At 42.0% G+C, this 15,001-nt stretch overlaps 1 protein-coding gene across 1 annotated transcript in view; it reads right to left on the minus strand.

Annotated features, from left to right (window-relative positions):
• The window catches only part of ZDHHC17 (zDHHC palmitoyltransferase 17), a 112,572-nt gene that overhangs the window by 35,720 nt on the left and 61,851 nt on the right, over positions 1-15,001 (minus strand). The window contains exons 9-10 of the mRNA XM_077474116.1: positions 13,123-13,265; positions 6,246-6,346 (exon numbers count right to left, since the gene is read on the minus strand). Of these exons, the coding sequence (XP_077330242.1) occupies positions 6,246-6,346; positions 13,123-13,265 (244 nt within the window). The remainder of the gene's footprint in view (positions 1-6,245; positions 6,347-13,122; positions 13,266-15,001) is intronic.

A 15,001-nucleotide genomic window follows, 5' to 3' on the forward strand; every position in this document is an offset into this window, starting at 1 on the left:
CCCCTTCAATTTCAGGGGTTCCAAAGCCTCTGCCATAATCTTCGTAAAGACCCTGGGAGAGGACGAGAGTCCGAACGGCAGAGCCCTGAATTGGAGGTGCCATACCGAACTCCCTACCTTCAATGCCAGGCGCAGGAACTGCTGCGATGCCTGATGAATTGGTATATGAAGGTAGGCATCCCTTAGGTCCAGGGATGCCATGAAGCATTCTGGGGTCAACAGCTTTGTGATGGAGAAAATTGTATCCATCCTGAAATGTTTGTACCGAATGAACCTGTTCAGGAATTTCAGATTCAGGATTAGACGGTACTTCCCTGAGGGTTTTTTCACCAGAAAAATATGTGAATAAAAACCCCCGCCCTGCTGGTTTACTGGGACTTGAATCAGAACCTCTTGCTGTATCAGCTCCTGTAACAACAGCTTCATTGCAGAGGCCTTCTCCTGATCCCTTGGCAATGTTGTCACATAAAACCTGCTCGGGGGTAGTTCTGAAAACTCCAACCTGTACCCCTGATTGACAACGCTCTTCACGAACAGATTTGGAGACAGCCTGTCCCATTGTTCGCGAAAAGCTGACAGTCTCCCCCCCACTGGGGAGATATTGTCACTTGTTCTTAGGGGACTGCTCTGGGGGAGATCTAAAGAGGACTCCACCCCTGCCTTTGCCCTTCTGTGAACCCCATCTGCTCTTGTGCTCCTGGTCTTTTTTATGGGACTGCTGAAAAGCACGAAAATTCTTTTTAGCAATCTGCTTTTTCTTAACTGGAAAAGCCTTCTTTTTATCGGCTGTTCTATCCAGCACAGACTCTAAATCAGGACCAAAGAGCAAGTCACCCGAGAAGGGAAGACCACACAGCTTGACCTTAGAGGCAGTGTCCCCATACCATGTTTTCAGCCAAACTGCTCTCCTGGCTGAATTTACAAGAGCCGAAGACCTAGCGGCCAGTTTAACTGATTCTGCTGATGCATCCGCCATGTATTTGACTGCATTCAGGATCAGTGGAAAGGACTCTAAGAGATCCTTGCGGGGTGTCCCCGCCTCAATATGGCTCTTCAGCTTCTCTACCCAACATTCCAGATTCCTGGCCACCACCGTAGCTGCCATTGCTGGTTTTAGACTGACTGACGCAGCATCCCAAGCTTTTTTAAGGATGGAGTCAGCTTTTTTGTCCATTGGGTCTTTAAGGATCCCCATATCTTCAAAGGCTAGATCCGTTCGTCTGGATACCTGCGAGAAAGCTGCATCGACTCTGGGTTTCTTGTTCCAAACCTCTGAGTCCTTATCTTCGAAGGGAAACCTTCTTTTGAGAGCTTTAGAGAAGAAAGGGGCTTTTTCTGGGTCCTTCCACTCCTTTCTCACTGAGTCTGAGAGGACCCTGTGGACAGGAAAAACTCGCCGTTTTGTTTCGTCCAACCCCTGGTACATTTTGTCATGAACTGACAGTTGTACTTTTTCTTCCTGAATTTCTAGAGTAGTGTAGATTGCTTTTAAAATATCATCTACTTCCTCTAGTGATAGCTTGAATTTGGAGCCCCTGCTATCTTCTTCCTCTTCCTCCTCCTCAGAATCCCTGAAGGAGATGAGAGTACTACCCCCTTCGTCTCCAGACTCTTCAGTTTCCACCTGTCTGGATGACGACGCCCTGGGGCTGGGCGGTAAGTTCTGAGGCTCGGTCTGTGCGGGAGGGTTTTGTATCAGGATGGACTTGACTGAACTCAAAGAGTTTGTCAGCTCTTTAACCGAAGAAAACAAATCCTTATATTGTTGAGATGTTTCCTCTTCCATCAATTCTCTGATACAATTTCTGCACATTGCCTTCTGCCATGAATCTCTGAGGGGGGTTTTGCAAGAAGGACATTTTCTCTGACCTGGTCTAGCTTTTCCTAGTGATTTTTCCTGAAACGACATACAGGTTTAATTCACTAAAAGCTCTCAACAACCAGTTGCTTAACACCAAGCCAGTGCAGAGACCCACCACCAAACAGACCTACTAGTGAGACCCCAGAACTAGGCTGCAAAAGGTCAGAGCGAAGTCCACCTCTGACCTGCAGCGACAGGCCCCCAAGAGGGGGGAACAAACAAAGACATACCCACAGTAAAGCAGAGGGTGCCAGTGCACCTTACGTACCTGGGCTGGACCGGTGCTGGGGGCGCCTGTCTCCGCCATAGCTGGCTTGCACTCTTCCATCGTTTGAGTGAGGCAGCTATTTTACAAACAGCTCTCATTTTAAATTTTCCCGGCCGCCGCGTCATCAAGGCCGGCCGGAAGCGGAAGCACACGGTCACCTGACCCGCCCCATGACCCCTGCGTTCCAGGCGCTGAACCACGGCGCCACGCCCCCTCAGAGCGCCCGCGCGTCACCGTGAACGACGCCGTCGCCGCCCGGGACCCGGCGCCGAAAACGGAGCCATGCCGCTGACCTGCAGCGGCCTCCGCCAGCAACAGAGCCCTCCCTGCGCTAACAAGCGGACACCGGGCACCCGACGCCGGCACTCCGAGGGTCCTTACTCCCGTGAGATGGCGGGACCAGGAGCTCCAGGAGTCCTCTCCCCGTGGAGATGCTGCTGGGGGTCAAAGAGAAACAACCTGCAACAAAAGGTAAGCCTTACTCCCCTGCAGAGAGTGTAGCTCTCCCTGGTTCAGGCACATGCTTCCTCCAAGGAGGAAACACAATAACTGAAGCCATGGAGGAAGAGGAGGTGTTTTTAAAGTGGGCATGTGTTTCCTGATTGCAAGGTGGAGCTACACTCTCTCCGGGGTTGTCCTGAAAGGCGATTTGAGAAAAATGCATCTTAAACCCATGTCAACACATGTTTTTGATGCATTGAGGTGTTTGGTGTGAACAGTCTCCTAAACCTTCTGTCCTGGTGACCACTGCCATTAGCTGGAATTCTTTGTAGAGGTCTAATTTGAAGGCCCACTATGACAAAAATATTCTGCCAGCTGTATGTGGTTAATAACTGTAGTATTCAGTATAACATTTTTTTGTTGTGCCTTCTGCCATGTACATGCAGACCAGATAATATCTAGGACAGCCATTCTCAACCAGGGTTCTATGGAACCCTGGGGTTCCTCCAGAGGCTGCTAAGGGTTCCTTGAGCTGTGGCTGATGAACCACCTATTTGATGATATCTACAGAGTCCAAGGTTCAGTGGCTTAGCAAAGCCAGCAGCATGACACCACATATCTTTTTAGCGGTCTTTAAGGGTGGCATTCGGAACACCGCTTTAAGTTGGACATTCTTCCTATTGACCACCGATATAAGCAGCATTGTTCCTATTGAGCCCTGATGATTTGGTTTTAGGAAGGGTTCCTCGAGACATAAAAAATATTTTTGGGGTTCCTCTAGGGTTAAAAGGTTGAGAAAGCCTGGTCTAGGACAACCTAGAACGTATGCCAAAAGGTGTTCTCAATAGTCTGCTTTTAATCATTCAACCTTTTCCCCCCAAAGCGAAAACAACTATTATGCAGTGTACACATGACCAGACTTTCCAGCAGACTAGGTCTGACGGTCTTCCCGACGGAGTTCCGACGGACTTTCCGAACTAGCGGACTTGGGCCACACACGAACGGACCAAGTCCGTTCGTTTTGAACAAGATGGCGTAAACGGGACTAAACAAGGAAGTTCAATAGCCAGTAGCTTCCCTTGCATCGTATTTGGTTAATCGGACCAGCACACAGACAAACTGTTTTCCCAATTTTATTCCGTCGGCTAGATTTGAAACATGTTCTCTAGGTCCGTCTGATTTATTTTTTGAAAAACGATCAGACTAGCCCACATACGATCGGATTGTCCAATGGACTAATCCGTTCGGACCTAGTCTGCCGGAAAGTCCAGTCGCGTGCAAGTGTAACTGCTTAAAAAAATAAAAAAAAAAAAAAAAATGTTCACTGCAGCTGGTCTTTAATTCATCACTTACTTAAAACAATAGCTACCCATCTATCTAAGTTGGGCATACAGGGGTCCCCCCCCAATTCAGCCAAGTAGGCTGAACAAATGATCTGAGTGAATGGAGTAATCTCTCCACCAGGACATTGTATTTATATAGTGGCACATGCTGTTGTCGGAATACACTGATCAGAGGGCTGCAGTGACTGGCTACAACTGCTGATCAATAGAAAATTTCCAACATGTCCCTTCAATAGAAGTCGATTAAACGAATGACAGAGCCCACACATTGACTGAAATTTTGGTCAGTGTATGGCCAGCTTAAAAATACCCTGCGCAAACGGTGACAAGGCCATAGTGACTGCAATGCAGAACGAAGAGGTTCGTCATCGTGAAAATCAGATCAACTACCAGAATGAAAACCTGGTACAACTATGTTAAAGGTGGATTAGATTAAGAGGTGCTGCGCTGCCATTGCACATATATTAACAATAACAATAAAATAAACAAAATTATACATGTATCCTAATTTCAACGAGATTATTGTGTGCTAAAATATTAACAAATAATGTCTACAAATTATTATCCTTAAGCTTAGTACACATGGACATGGGGCATTTCAATAGAAACCGTCCAACATTCGACACGTGTGTACTGAAGTTGGTCCAACAGAGGTTTGGCCGGCTTCTGTCGAAGGGGCATGATCGAAAAAGGTTCTCCTATTGGCTCCAAAACAGCGGACTCAGCCAATGGCCAAGACTGCTGACTGGAGTGTTCTGGCCAGAACTCAATAGAACAGCAGGGGAGATTGCTGTACTAACATTGGATTGTTAGTACAGCGGCTCCTCCTGAGCCATCAGTCTTTTTTGTTCAGCCCTACTGGGTTGAACAAAAACTAAAAAAAAAAACTACTAATTTGTATGAGGGAGGTGGGGGCGAGTAGGGGAAGCTGTTCTCGCTTGGAGAAGAGATTGATAATTGCTAGCAGCTAAACAGCTGCTAGCGATAATCGCAAGTCAATCTAGCAGGCTGGTTGTACCCAAGTTGATTGAGCAACTTGGTACATTCAGCCTGCCCACACGGTTGAGTTCAGCAGGAACTGGCCAAGATTCGAACCATCTATGGCCAGACTAAATCCACAATCCCCTTGCACACTGATTATACGCATGTTTGATCAACAGGATTGTGGATTAAGGATATTAATTTGTAAACATTATAGCACACGTTATTGGATTTAAAATAAGGATACACATAATTTTGTTTTTATTGTTAATATACTTACAATAGCAGCACAGCATCATTTGATCTTATTCATATAATAGATAGTTGTGAGAACACTATTTGCTGCTAGCAGCACCGGTCACATATTTTATGATTTATTGTTTTGAATATATATCAATAGATTTAGGAAAATAGCCTTGGTAGCATAGGAGTACACTTAGAGCCCTTTCACACTGAGCCGCAGGCAGCGTTAGTGGTAAAGCGCCACTACTTTTGCCAGCACCATTCGGTAGCTAGCGGGGTGATTTCAACCCTTGCTAGCGGACGAAGAAAGGGTTAAAAGCATCTGTGAATGGGCACCGCTGCCAAAGCACTTCGGCAGCGGTGCCCATTCATTTCACTGGGCAGGGGCGGTGTATACACCGCTCCTCCACCGCCCCAAATGATGCTGCTTGCAGGACTTGTTTTTAACGTCCTGCCAGCGCAGTGCACCAGTGTGAAAGCACTTGGGCTTTCACATTGGGGTGGCATTTTTTCAGGCGCTATTTTTTGCCCTTTAGCACCTTAAAAACACCTCAGTGTGAAAGGGGTCTTAATCTATTTCTATGTTACAGGTGGACTTCCAAATCTGCCAAGAATACAGGAAGTGCAACTAAAGACACATACAGATATGTTCTCCAATTGTAATTAAAAATATATATTTTTGGGATACATAAGTGCATAAATTGGAGGTTATCTGTGGAATTTGGATACATGATTTATGCTATAAGTGGACAAATCATAATTAAACAAAACATTTCTTTTAACAGTTGAAAAGACTGTACTATGAAGAGTCACCTTTAAAAACATGGCTATAAGTAGGAGGTGCATAATTCAGTCAGAAGTAAAATTATAAAACAGTGACTGTGAAATGGGCAAAGGCTACCAATATTCCTAGATTCTCGCCCTAACAAATGTGCGAAAACATCCCACATCCTATCGTTTAAAATGCAAATCATTGCAGGAATTCAAATCACGTTCTTACTTGCATTCATTTACATGGGAAACATAAAAATGAAATATTAAGAGAGCAGAGAGTGACACTTGTAGTTTGACGACTATCTGCTCAAAGAAAATACATGATAAAGGATATCATTCCAAAACCAGAAGAACCAGGTGATATACATCCAGAACTTGGTTGCAAGGTAAATCCCAAGAGGAAGTGCACTATGCATGGAGTGATCAAAGAAAGACCTGAAAAACAAGAGACAACTCAGTTTAAATGTATGTTTATAAAACAAACTGATATTAAAAAATAAATAAAAAAAATAAAATAACACACTATATATATATATATATATATATATATATATATATATATATATATATATATATATATATAAAAAAACACACGTGCATTTTATTGCTGGCATTTTTAATGCCCAGAGATACAGTGACAAGATCCCATTGTTTTGCCATTCGTCAACGACCATCACCCCGTGTTGCAGTACAATAATGCACGGCCCCATGTTGCAAGAATCTGCACACAATTCCTGGAGGCTGAAAAATCCCAGTTCTTGCATGGTCAGCATACTCATCTGACATGTCACCCATTGAGCATGTTTGGGATGCTCTGGATCACTGTATACAACAGCATATTCCAGTTCCCGACAATATCCAGCAACTTCGCACAGCCCTTGAAGAGGAATGGACCAACATTCCATAGGCCACAATCAACAACCTGATCAACTCTATACGAAGGAGATGTGCTGCACTGCATGAGGCAAATGGTGGTCACACCAGATACTGACTGGTTGTCGGACCCCCCGCCCCCCCCAATATAGTAAAACTGCACATTTTAGAGTGGCCTTTTATTGCGGTCAGCCTACGGCACCCCTGTGCAATAATCATGCTGTCTAATCAGCATCTTGATGTGCTGCATATGTGAGGTGGATGGATTATCTCGGCAAAGGAGAAGTGCTCGCCAACACAGATTTAGACAGATTTGTGAATATCAGAGAAATAGGCCTTTTTTTGTAAGAAAAAAAAAAAGAAAAAGAGGAGGAAGAGGAAGAGGAAGAGGAGGAAGAGTCATAGACCTTTAAGTTCAGCTCATGATAAACATGGGCAAACACAAAAAAGAGTTGCGTTTATAATTTTGCTATATATATATATATATATATATATATATATATATATATATATATATATATATATATATATATATATATATATATATATATATATATACACACATATACATATATATATATATATATATATATATATATATATATATATATATATCACACACACATATATACACACACACAGTTGCGCTCATAAGTTTACATACCCTGGCAGAATTTATGATTTTCTGAGAATATGAATGATAAAACACAAAAACTTTTCTTTCAACGCATGGTTGGTGTTTGGCTGAAGCCATTTATTATCAACTGTTTTTCCTCTTTTTATTGGCTCTAGAAGAATAAAGTGAAGGTTCTGGAGTGGCCTTCTCAGTCTCCTGACCTCATTATCATTGAGCCACTCTGGGGAGATCTCAAATGTACAGTTCATGCAAAACAGCGCAATAATTTACAGAAACTGGAGGCTTTTTGCCAAGAGGAATGGGCAGCTTTACCATCTGAGAAGATAAAGAGCCTCATCCACAAATACCACAATAGACTTCAAGCTGTCATTGATGTTAAACGGGGCAATACACAGTATTAAGAACTGGGGTATGTAAACTTTTGATCACGGTAATTTGGGTAGTTTCTGTTGCCATTACGATTTAAAAAGTAAACATAGATAATTGATAATAAATGTTTTTTTTTATCCAAACACTAACCATAAGTAAAAGAATTTTTGTGTTATTAGTCAAATTCTCTGAAAAATGGCCTATAAATCATAAATTCTGGCAGGGTATGTAAACTTATGAGCACAACTAAAATAATATATATATATATATATATATATATATATATATATATATATATATATATATATATAATCCTGAATTTTCGGTGCACAACTGATACTAGAGCTGCACAATTCTGAATGAACTGAGAATCAATTTTTTTTGCTTACAATAAAGATCATGATTCTAGAAATGACATCTTTCACAGTATAAAAGAAAAAAAATTGGGCTAACGTTACGGTTTAGTTTTTTTTTTTTTTTTTTTAATTCATTCAAGTTTATTTTTTCACAAAACATTGCATCTGAAAGAACGCTGCGTGGGCATAAAATATTGCAACGACCACCATTTTATTCTCTAGGGTCTCTGCTAAAAATATATAGATATGTTTGGGGGTTCCAGAGAACTTTTCTAGCCGAAAATACAGAATTTAACTTATAACCAACAAATGCCACAAAAAGGTGGTTAAACTGCCCTCATTTGCAGACCAAAGTTCATCCCTTTGATCTAAAAGAACCAAATGATACAAGGTTTCTTTTTATCTCAGCGCTGAGCAATGGTGTGAAAAAAAAAAAAAAAAAAGGCAGACAGCAAAGTTTCACAGCTCTGTGCTTCTTACATGAATTGTGGAAATGGCAAATTAATATCGTGAGGGAGGGGTTGAATTGAGATTGCGTTTTTTTAACGATTAATCATGCAACGCTAATAGATACTCTCACTTCCAACAGATCAGCTCTAAAGGAAATTCTGTCTGTGTGTGGCCAGCATCATGGTGACAGCTGCAAGAGCCAAAACCTTCACATTTTCCCAAGCAACATCACATGCAAATGTTTTGAGTTCTACCTCTATTAAAAACGGTACAAGAAAGATCCAATGAATGTGGACCATAAAGATATATCGGATCATGTTGGATATACAGTAGTGGTAACAGCTCATCCAGTGTAAAAGACATAGAATAGACAATCTGCCGCTCACACAAGAGTAGGAGGCAGTGATTGATGAAAGCCCACACGGAGTTAACAGTTACCTCACATGAACCTGTACTAAATACCCGTTCACAGACACTGATGGCATTACACAAACAGCATCATAATACGCTCCCTCCTAAGGATTGTACTAGAAACAATTACTTTTGCTTCTAAAGGAAAAACAAAACATCAAAACACACACACACACACACACACACACACACATTTTGTGTTCAGCTGATAAAAAAAACAAAAAAAAAAAAAACAATTTTCTGCATTGTGCTAATTGAAAACACTAGACAACACAGTAAGGACAGTGAAGGAACCTACAAAAAGAAAATCGATAGAGATTGTAAGTTTAAAAAAAATTAAAAATAATAAATAATAATTTGTATCTGTTATTTGGAACAAGATGTGTTGATGGTATGTCAGATGAAAAAGGATGAAAGGGGAATTTGAGACTATGACATACCTTCCCATAGAATGCTGAGTAATGCCTATGGGGCATATTCTGAATAAACAAGGCAAACCTCACTAAGCAGATCATACAGAGAACAAAAGCATATACAGTGGATATAAAAAGTCTACACACCCCTGTTAAAATATCAGGTTTCTGTGATGTAAAAAAATAAATAAAAAAAAAAAAGGACACAAATAAAATCAGTTCAAAAATGAATCCACCTTTAATGTGATCTATAAACTGTACAACTCTTTTGAACAACAAACTAAGGCTCCTATCACACGGGAGGGATCCGTAATGATCCTCCCCGTGATGATCCGCTTGCTCAGCGGGGATCGCTCCGTTTATCCCCGCTGAGCCGGCGGATGACGAGGCGCCTGTCAGCACTCCGCTCTCCTCTATGGGGGATCGGATGAACACGGGCCGTCTGTCCGTGTTCATCCGATCCGCTCTGCAGACGGATAGAAAAATAGGATTTTCCTCAGTCTGCAGAATCGGACCATAGCGGAGACGGACGATATCTGATGTCTGCAGATGTTCATCCGCAGACACCCGCTATACCATAGGAATGCATGTATGTACGTATTTAATCCGCAAACGAATGGATAAAATACAGACATACGGTCCGCATGTGTGAAAGGGGCCTAAAACCTTTCGGGGGGGGGAATAAAATACTAAAATAATGTGGTTGCGTAAGCGGAGAAAATATGGCACAACAGCGACATTACCAATAACTGGGCGTCACTCCAAAATTGATGAAGACAAGAAAACTGGTCAGGGAGACTGCCAAGAGGCTTACAGCAACATTAGGAGCTGCAGTAATATCTGGCAAGTACTGGCTGTGTAGTACATGTGACAACAATGTCCTGTATTCTTCATGTCTGGGCTATGGGGTAAAGAGTCAAGACAGAAAAACATCCAAGCCCGGCTAGATTTTGCAAAAACATATCTGAAGTCTCCCAAAAGCATGTGGGAAAATGTGTTCTGGTCTGATGAAGCCAAGGTTGAACGTTTTGGCCATAATTCCAAAAGATATGTTTGGCGCAAAAACAACACTGCGCATCACCAAACGAACACCATACCCACCGTGAAGCAAGGTGGTGGCAGCATCATCTTTTTCTTCAGCTGGGACAGGGACCTTAGTCAAGGTAGGAGGGACATATGAACCGTTCCAAATACCAGTCAATATTGGGACAAAACCTTCAGGGTTCTGCTAGAAAGCTGAACATGAAGAGGAACTTCATCTTTCAGCATGGCAATGACCCAAAGCATACATCAAAATCAAAGGAATGGCTTCACAAGAAGATGATGAAAGTTTTGGAATGGCCCAGACAGAGCCCAGACCTGAATCCGATTGAAAATCTGTGGGGTAATCTGAAGAGGGCTGTGCACAGGAGATGCCCTGACAGATTTGGAGTGTTTTTGTTAAGTGCGAAAATACTCCCAAGTCAAGATGTACCATGCTGATAGACTCATACCCAAAAAGACTTAGTGCTGTAATAAAATCAGAAGGTGCTTCAACAAAGTATTAGTTTAACCACTTGCTTACTGGGCACTTAAACCCCCCTCCTGCCCAGACCAATTTTCAGCTTTCAGCGCTGATGCACTTTGAATGACAATTGCGCGACCATACAACACTGTACCCAAATTAAATTTTTATCAATTTTTTTCCCACAAATAGAGCTTTCTTTTGGTGGTATTTAATTACAGCTGGGAGTTTCATTTTTTGCTAAACAAAAAAAGATGCAAAAAAAATAAATAAAAAAAATCAATCATGTTTCATAGTTTGTTATAAAATTTTGCAAACAGGTCATTTTTCTCCTTCATTGAAATGTTCTGATGAGGCAGCACTGGTGGGCACTGATAAGGTGGCAATGATAGGCGGCGATCGTTTTTTTTTCTCCTCGCGCTGTAAGCGCGAGGAGGAAAAATAGCCGATTACCGGCTCTGTTGTGTCACATGATCAGCTGTCATTGGCTGACAGCTGATCACGAGGTAAGGGGTCGGAATCGACCCCTTGCTCCAATCACAGAGCGCGCCGCGCACGCCCCTCAGGGGGAGCGCAGGCCGCTCGTGCACGGGACGACGTCAATAGATGTAGTCCCGGCAAAGCAGGTCCGCACTGTAGCCGTCATTCGGCTATAGCGCGGATCTCTAGTGGTTAAAGTTGACACACTTATGCAAATATATTCTTTTAGTTTTTTTATTTCCCTCCACCTAAAAGATTTCAGCTTGTTGTTCAACTGAGTTGTACAGTTTATAGGTCACATTAAAAAGGTGGGGAAAAAAAAAAGGTCTGAAAAACTGATTTATCTGTCTCACTAGTAATGGCGGCGATCTAGCGGTATTGTGACAGACAGATAGACTTTTGATACATTTTTGGGACCACTGACATTTATAGAGCGATCAGTGCTATAAATAAGCACTGATTAATGTATAAATGTCACTGGCAGGGAAGGGGTTAACACTAGGGGGCGATCAAGGTGTTAACTGTGTGGGGGTGGGACTAACTAGGAGAGATGACACATCGCTGGTCCTACTTCTGTCTGCTCTCCTCTGACAGAGCAGGGATTTGTGTGCTAGCTCTCGTGAATGCGATCTCGTGAATATACACACACACACACACACACACAGGAGAGCCATTCTGCCTCAGTATATCTGCGTGTGCCAGTCAGGAATCGGTCGGTTTGTTTGGACCAAACTCAGCCCGACTCACTTTAATTCCAGCAGCAGACCAAGAAGCAACCCTTACTGTTCCCCTAACACAGCTCCCTTTACTATATGTATAGATGTATGTATACTACAGCACGTGTCAAACACAAGGCCTGCGGTTGAATCCAGCCCACCAGGCAATTTCATGTGACCCTCACACCTCTCCTGCATCTGTGGTGTTCTCTTTTAGACTTAGGGCCGGTTCACACTGCGGGCGTTACGAGGCGACACCGACTTGCCTCGCCGCGACCTCAGCGGCGATTTGCAAATGACTTCTGTATAGAAGTCAATGCAAGTCGCCCCGAGGTCGCCCAGAAGTAGTACAGGAACCTTTTTTCTGAGTCGGAGCGACTCGAGTCGCTCCTCTCAGAACGGTTCCATTGTACAGAACGGGGGCGACTTGTCAGATCGCGGCGAGGCAAGTCGTGTCGCCTCGCATCGCCCGCAGTGTGAACCGGCCCTTACTCCTTTGATTTTCCCTCCCATGCTCATCTAGATGATACATCAGACAAAGAGAACCTACCAAGTGTAAAATCATTTTATTTGCCAAATCTAGCAAGATCCCACTAACTTTATTAGGTTGCCCTAATAGCACCAAGAATACAAAGCCCCAATTCTGACAGTCTTCCAATCTGCCAAGTGCATGCACAAAGCATCCAGTCACTAGTCCACTGCAATTAATTTCACCACAGTTTGGACTCTTAGGAGCCTCACTATTACCACTTGTGAGAAAGGCCAAACTGTGGTGATATACGTGGGGCACTAGCACACGGAGCACTAGTGATGCAAGGATGCTTTAGGATTAGTCTCAGAAGATAATTTGAGCAGTGGATCGGAGTTTCTACTTCTTCGTTTGTTGGGGCACCCAACCAAATTTTATGTGACTTTTACAAATATTTAAGAGGGCACCATCTACAGCTGTAAAATTATAGGAGGGTTTAGTTATGATGAAGGAATTTTTCAAAAGTTGCTCACTTTGATAAGAATTGCACCGTTGCCCAAACTCCACCGTACATAAGACCTTTGATTAACCAGGAGTCAATGTCAAGATCAGCTATAAAACCAACCAGCCAAATCACCAAGAACGGTGTTCCAAGCATCACCTTTTGCCGAAACTCCTGAAAAATAAAACCAATGATCACAAATTTAGGTCTGTATTTCAGCACATTTAAATGTGTACATAATCATATATACAGTGCCTTGAAAAGGTATTCATACCCCTTGAAATTTTCCACATTTTGTCATGTTACAACCAAAAACGTAAATGTTTTTTATTGGGATTTTATGTGATAGACACACAAAGTGGCACATAATTGTGAAGTGGATGGAAATTGATAAATGGTTTTCCAATATTTTTTTTTTTTTACAAATATCTGAAGTCAAGCATGTATTTGTATTTAGCCCCCCCCCCCCCCCCAAATACTTTATAGAACCACCTTTTGCTGCAATTACAGCTGGAAGTCTTTTTGGGGATGTCTCTACCAGCTTTGCACATCTTCTTTACAAAATAGCTCAACCTCTGTTAGATTGGATGGAGAGTGTCTGAACAGCAATTTTCAAGTCTTGCCACAGATTCACAACTGGGTTTAGGTCTGGACTTTTACAGGAATATATTAAACACACGAAACCGAACCATTCCATTGTAGCTCTGGCTGTAAGTTTAGGGTCATTGTCCTGCTGGAAAGAAACCTCTGCCCCAGTCTCAAGTCTTTTTGCAGCCTCTAACAGGTTTTCTTTTAAGATTGGTAGAACAACCCAAAGGTCAACGCTGCGATAAAACTAAATAAATTAGAAATAAATCAAGTAGTAAAGCTGCCAGCACCAAAAGTCTTAAATACAAAACTCAAATACGTGATAATAAAATGTGGGTGCAGCGCTAGTGCAAATTATATTCCCAATAATATGAGAAAAAGGAAAAGTGTACCAACATTTTAAAATGGTAAAAAAAATAGTCTAAAAATAAAAAACTAAGGCACAGGTCAAAGCACAAAAAATTAAAAAACTGCAAACAAATATATGTGAAAAAACATCAACAGTACAATCACCAATATCATGCTATGATGCCAAATAAAGAATGATAAGGTTCTCAATTGCATACATAGTATTAAATACTGAGAACATACAAAATCACTAAGTGCATTGGCAATGATCTGACACCATACACAAATAGTAGAAATTCTCAGATACATTTAGTGAAAAAGATCTGCAAAAAAAATAAAAAAAATAAAAAGACTGAAGCGGGGTACCAAGAACGATAAATTAAAAAATTTAAAACGCAGACCAAAGCAAATTATGTGATGAAAAAAAAAAATTGACCAGTGTGTTTTCATATAGATGTAAATCAAGAGGTCAAAAAAATCGTGAAGATCGATCCCGCCTCCTCCAGATGGCTTTACACCCAAAGTGAGTATCAAATCTCCTTACCAACTGAAAAGACCACTAAGGCGGTCTCACGAAGCCCAGGGAAAATCGGTCTCCTAAAAACCTATATGGATGTCTGAAGCTGCTAGATCCGTGTTACTCGAAAACAAACAAGAAAAGATCATAGTGTAGTATTTGAGTAAAAATTGAATATGCTCAAAAGTATTGCATTTACATGATAAAACTCTCTATGCGCAGTTTATCACAATGGATCAGAATAGCGGTGTCTCCTCGAATCCTCTGTTCGCTGTCTACTGTAACTATCAACCTCCAAAGAGGAAAACGTGATTACGTCAGTGTCACAGGCCCCACTGGTGGGTATGGTGCATCGGGGTGATGTGCAGTGTTAGTCTTCTGCCACACATAGCGTTTTGCTTTTAGACAAAAAAAAAAAAAAAAAAGTTACATTTTGGTCTCATCTGACCAGAGCACC

The sequence above is a fragment of the Lithobates pipiens genome, unplaced genomic scaffold, assembly GCF_037356315.1.
Source record: "Lithobates pipiens isolate NorthernLeopardFrog02 unplaced genomic scaffold, aLitPip1_a1.2 Scaffold_8, whole genome shotgun sequence".
Lineage (NCBI taxonomy): Eukaryota > Metazoa > Chordata > Amphibia > Anura > Ranidae > Lithobates > Lithobates pipiens.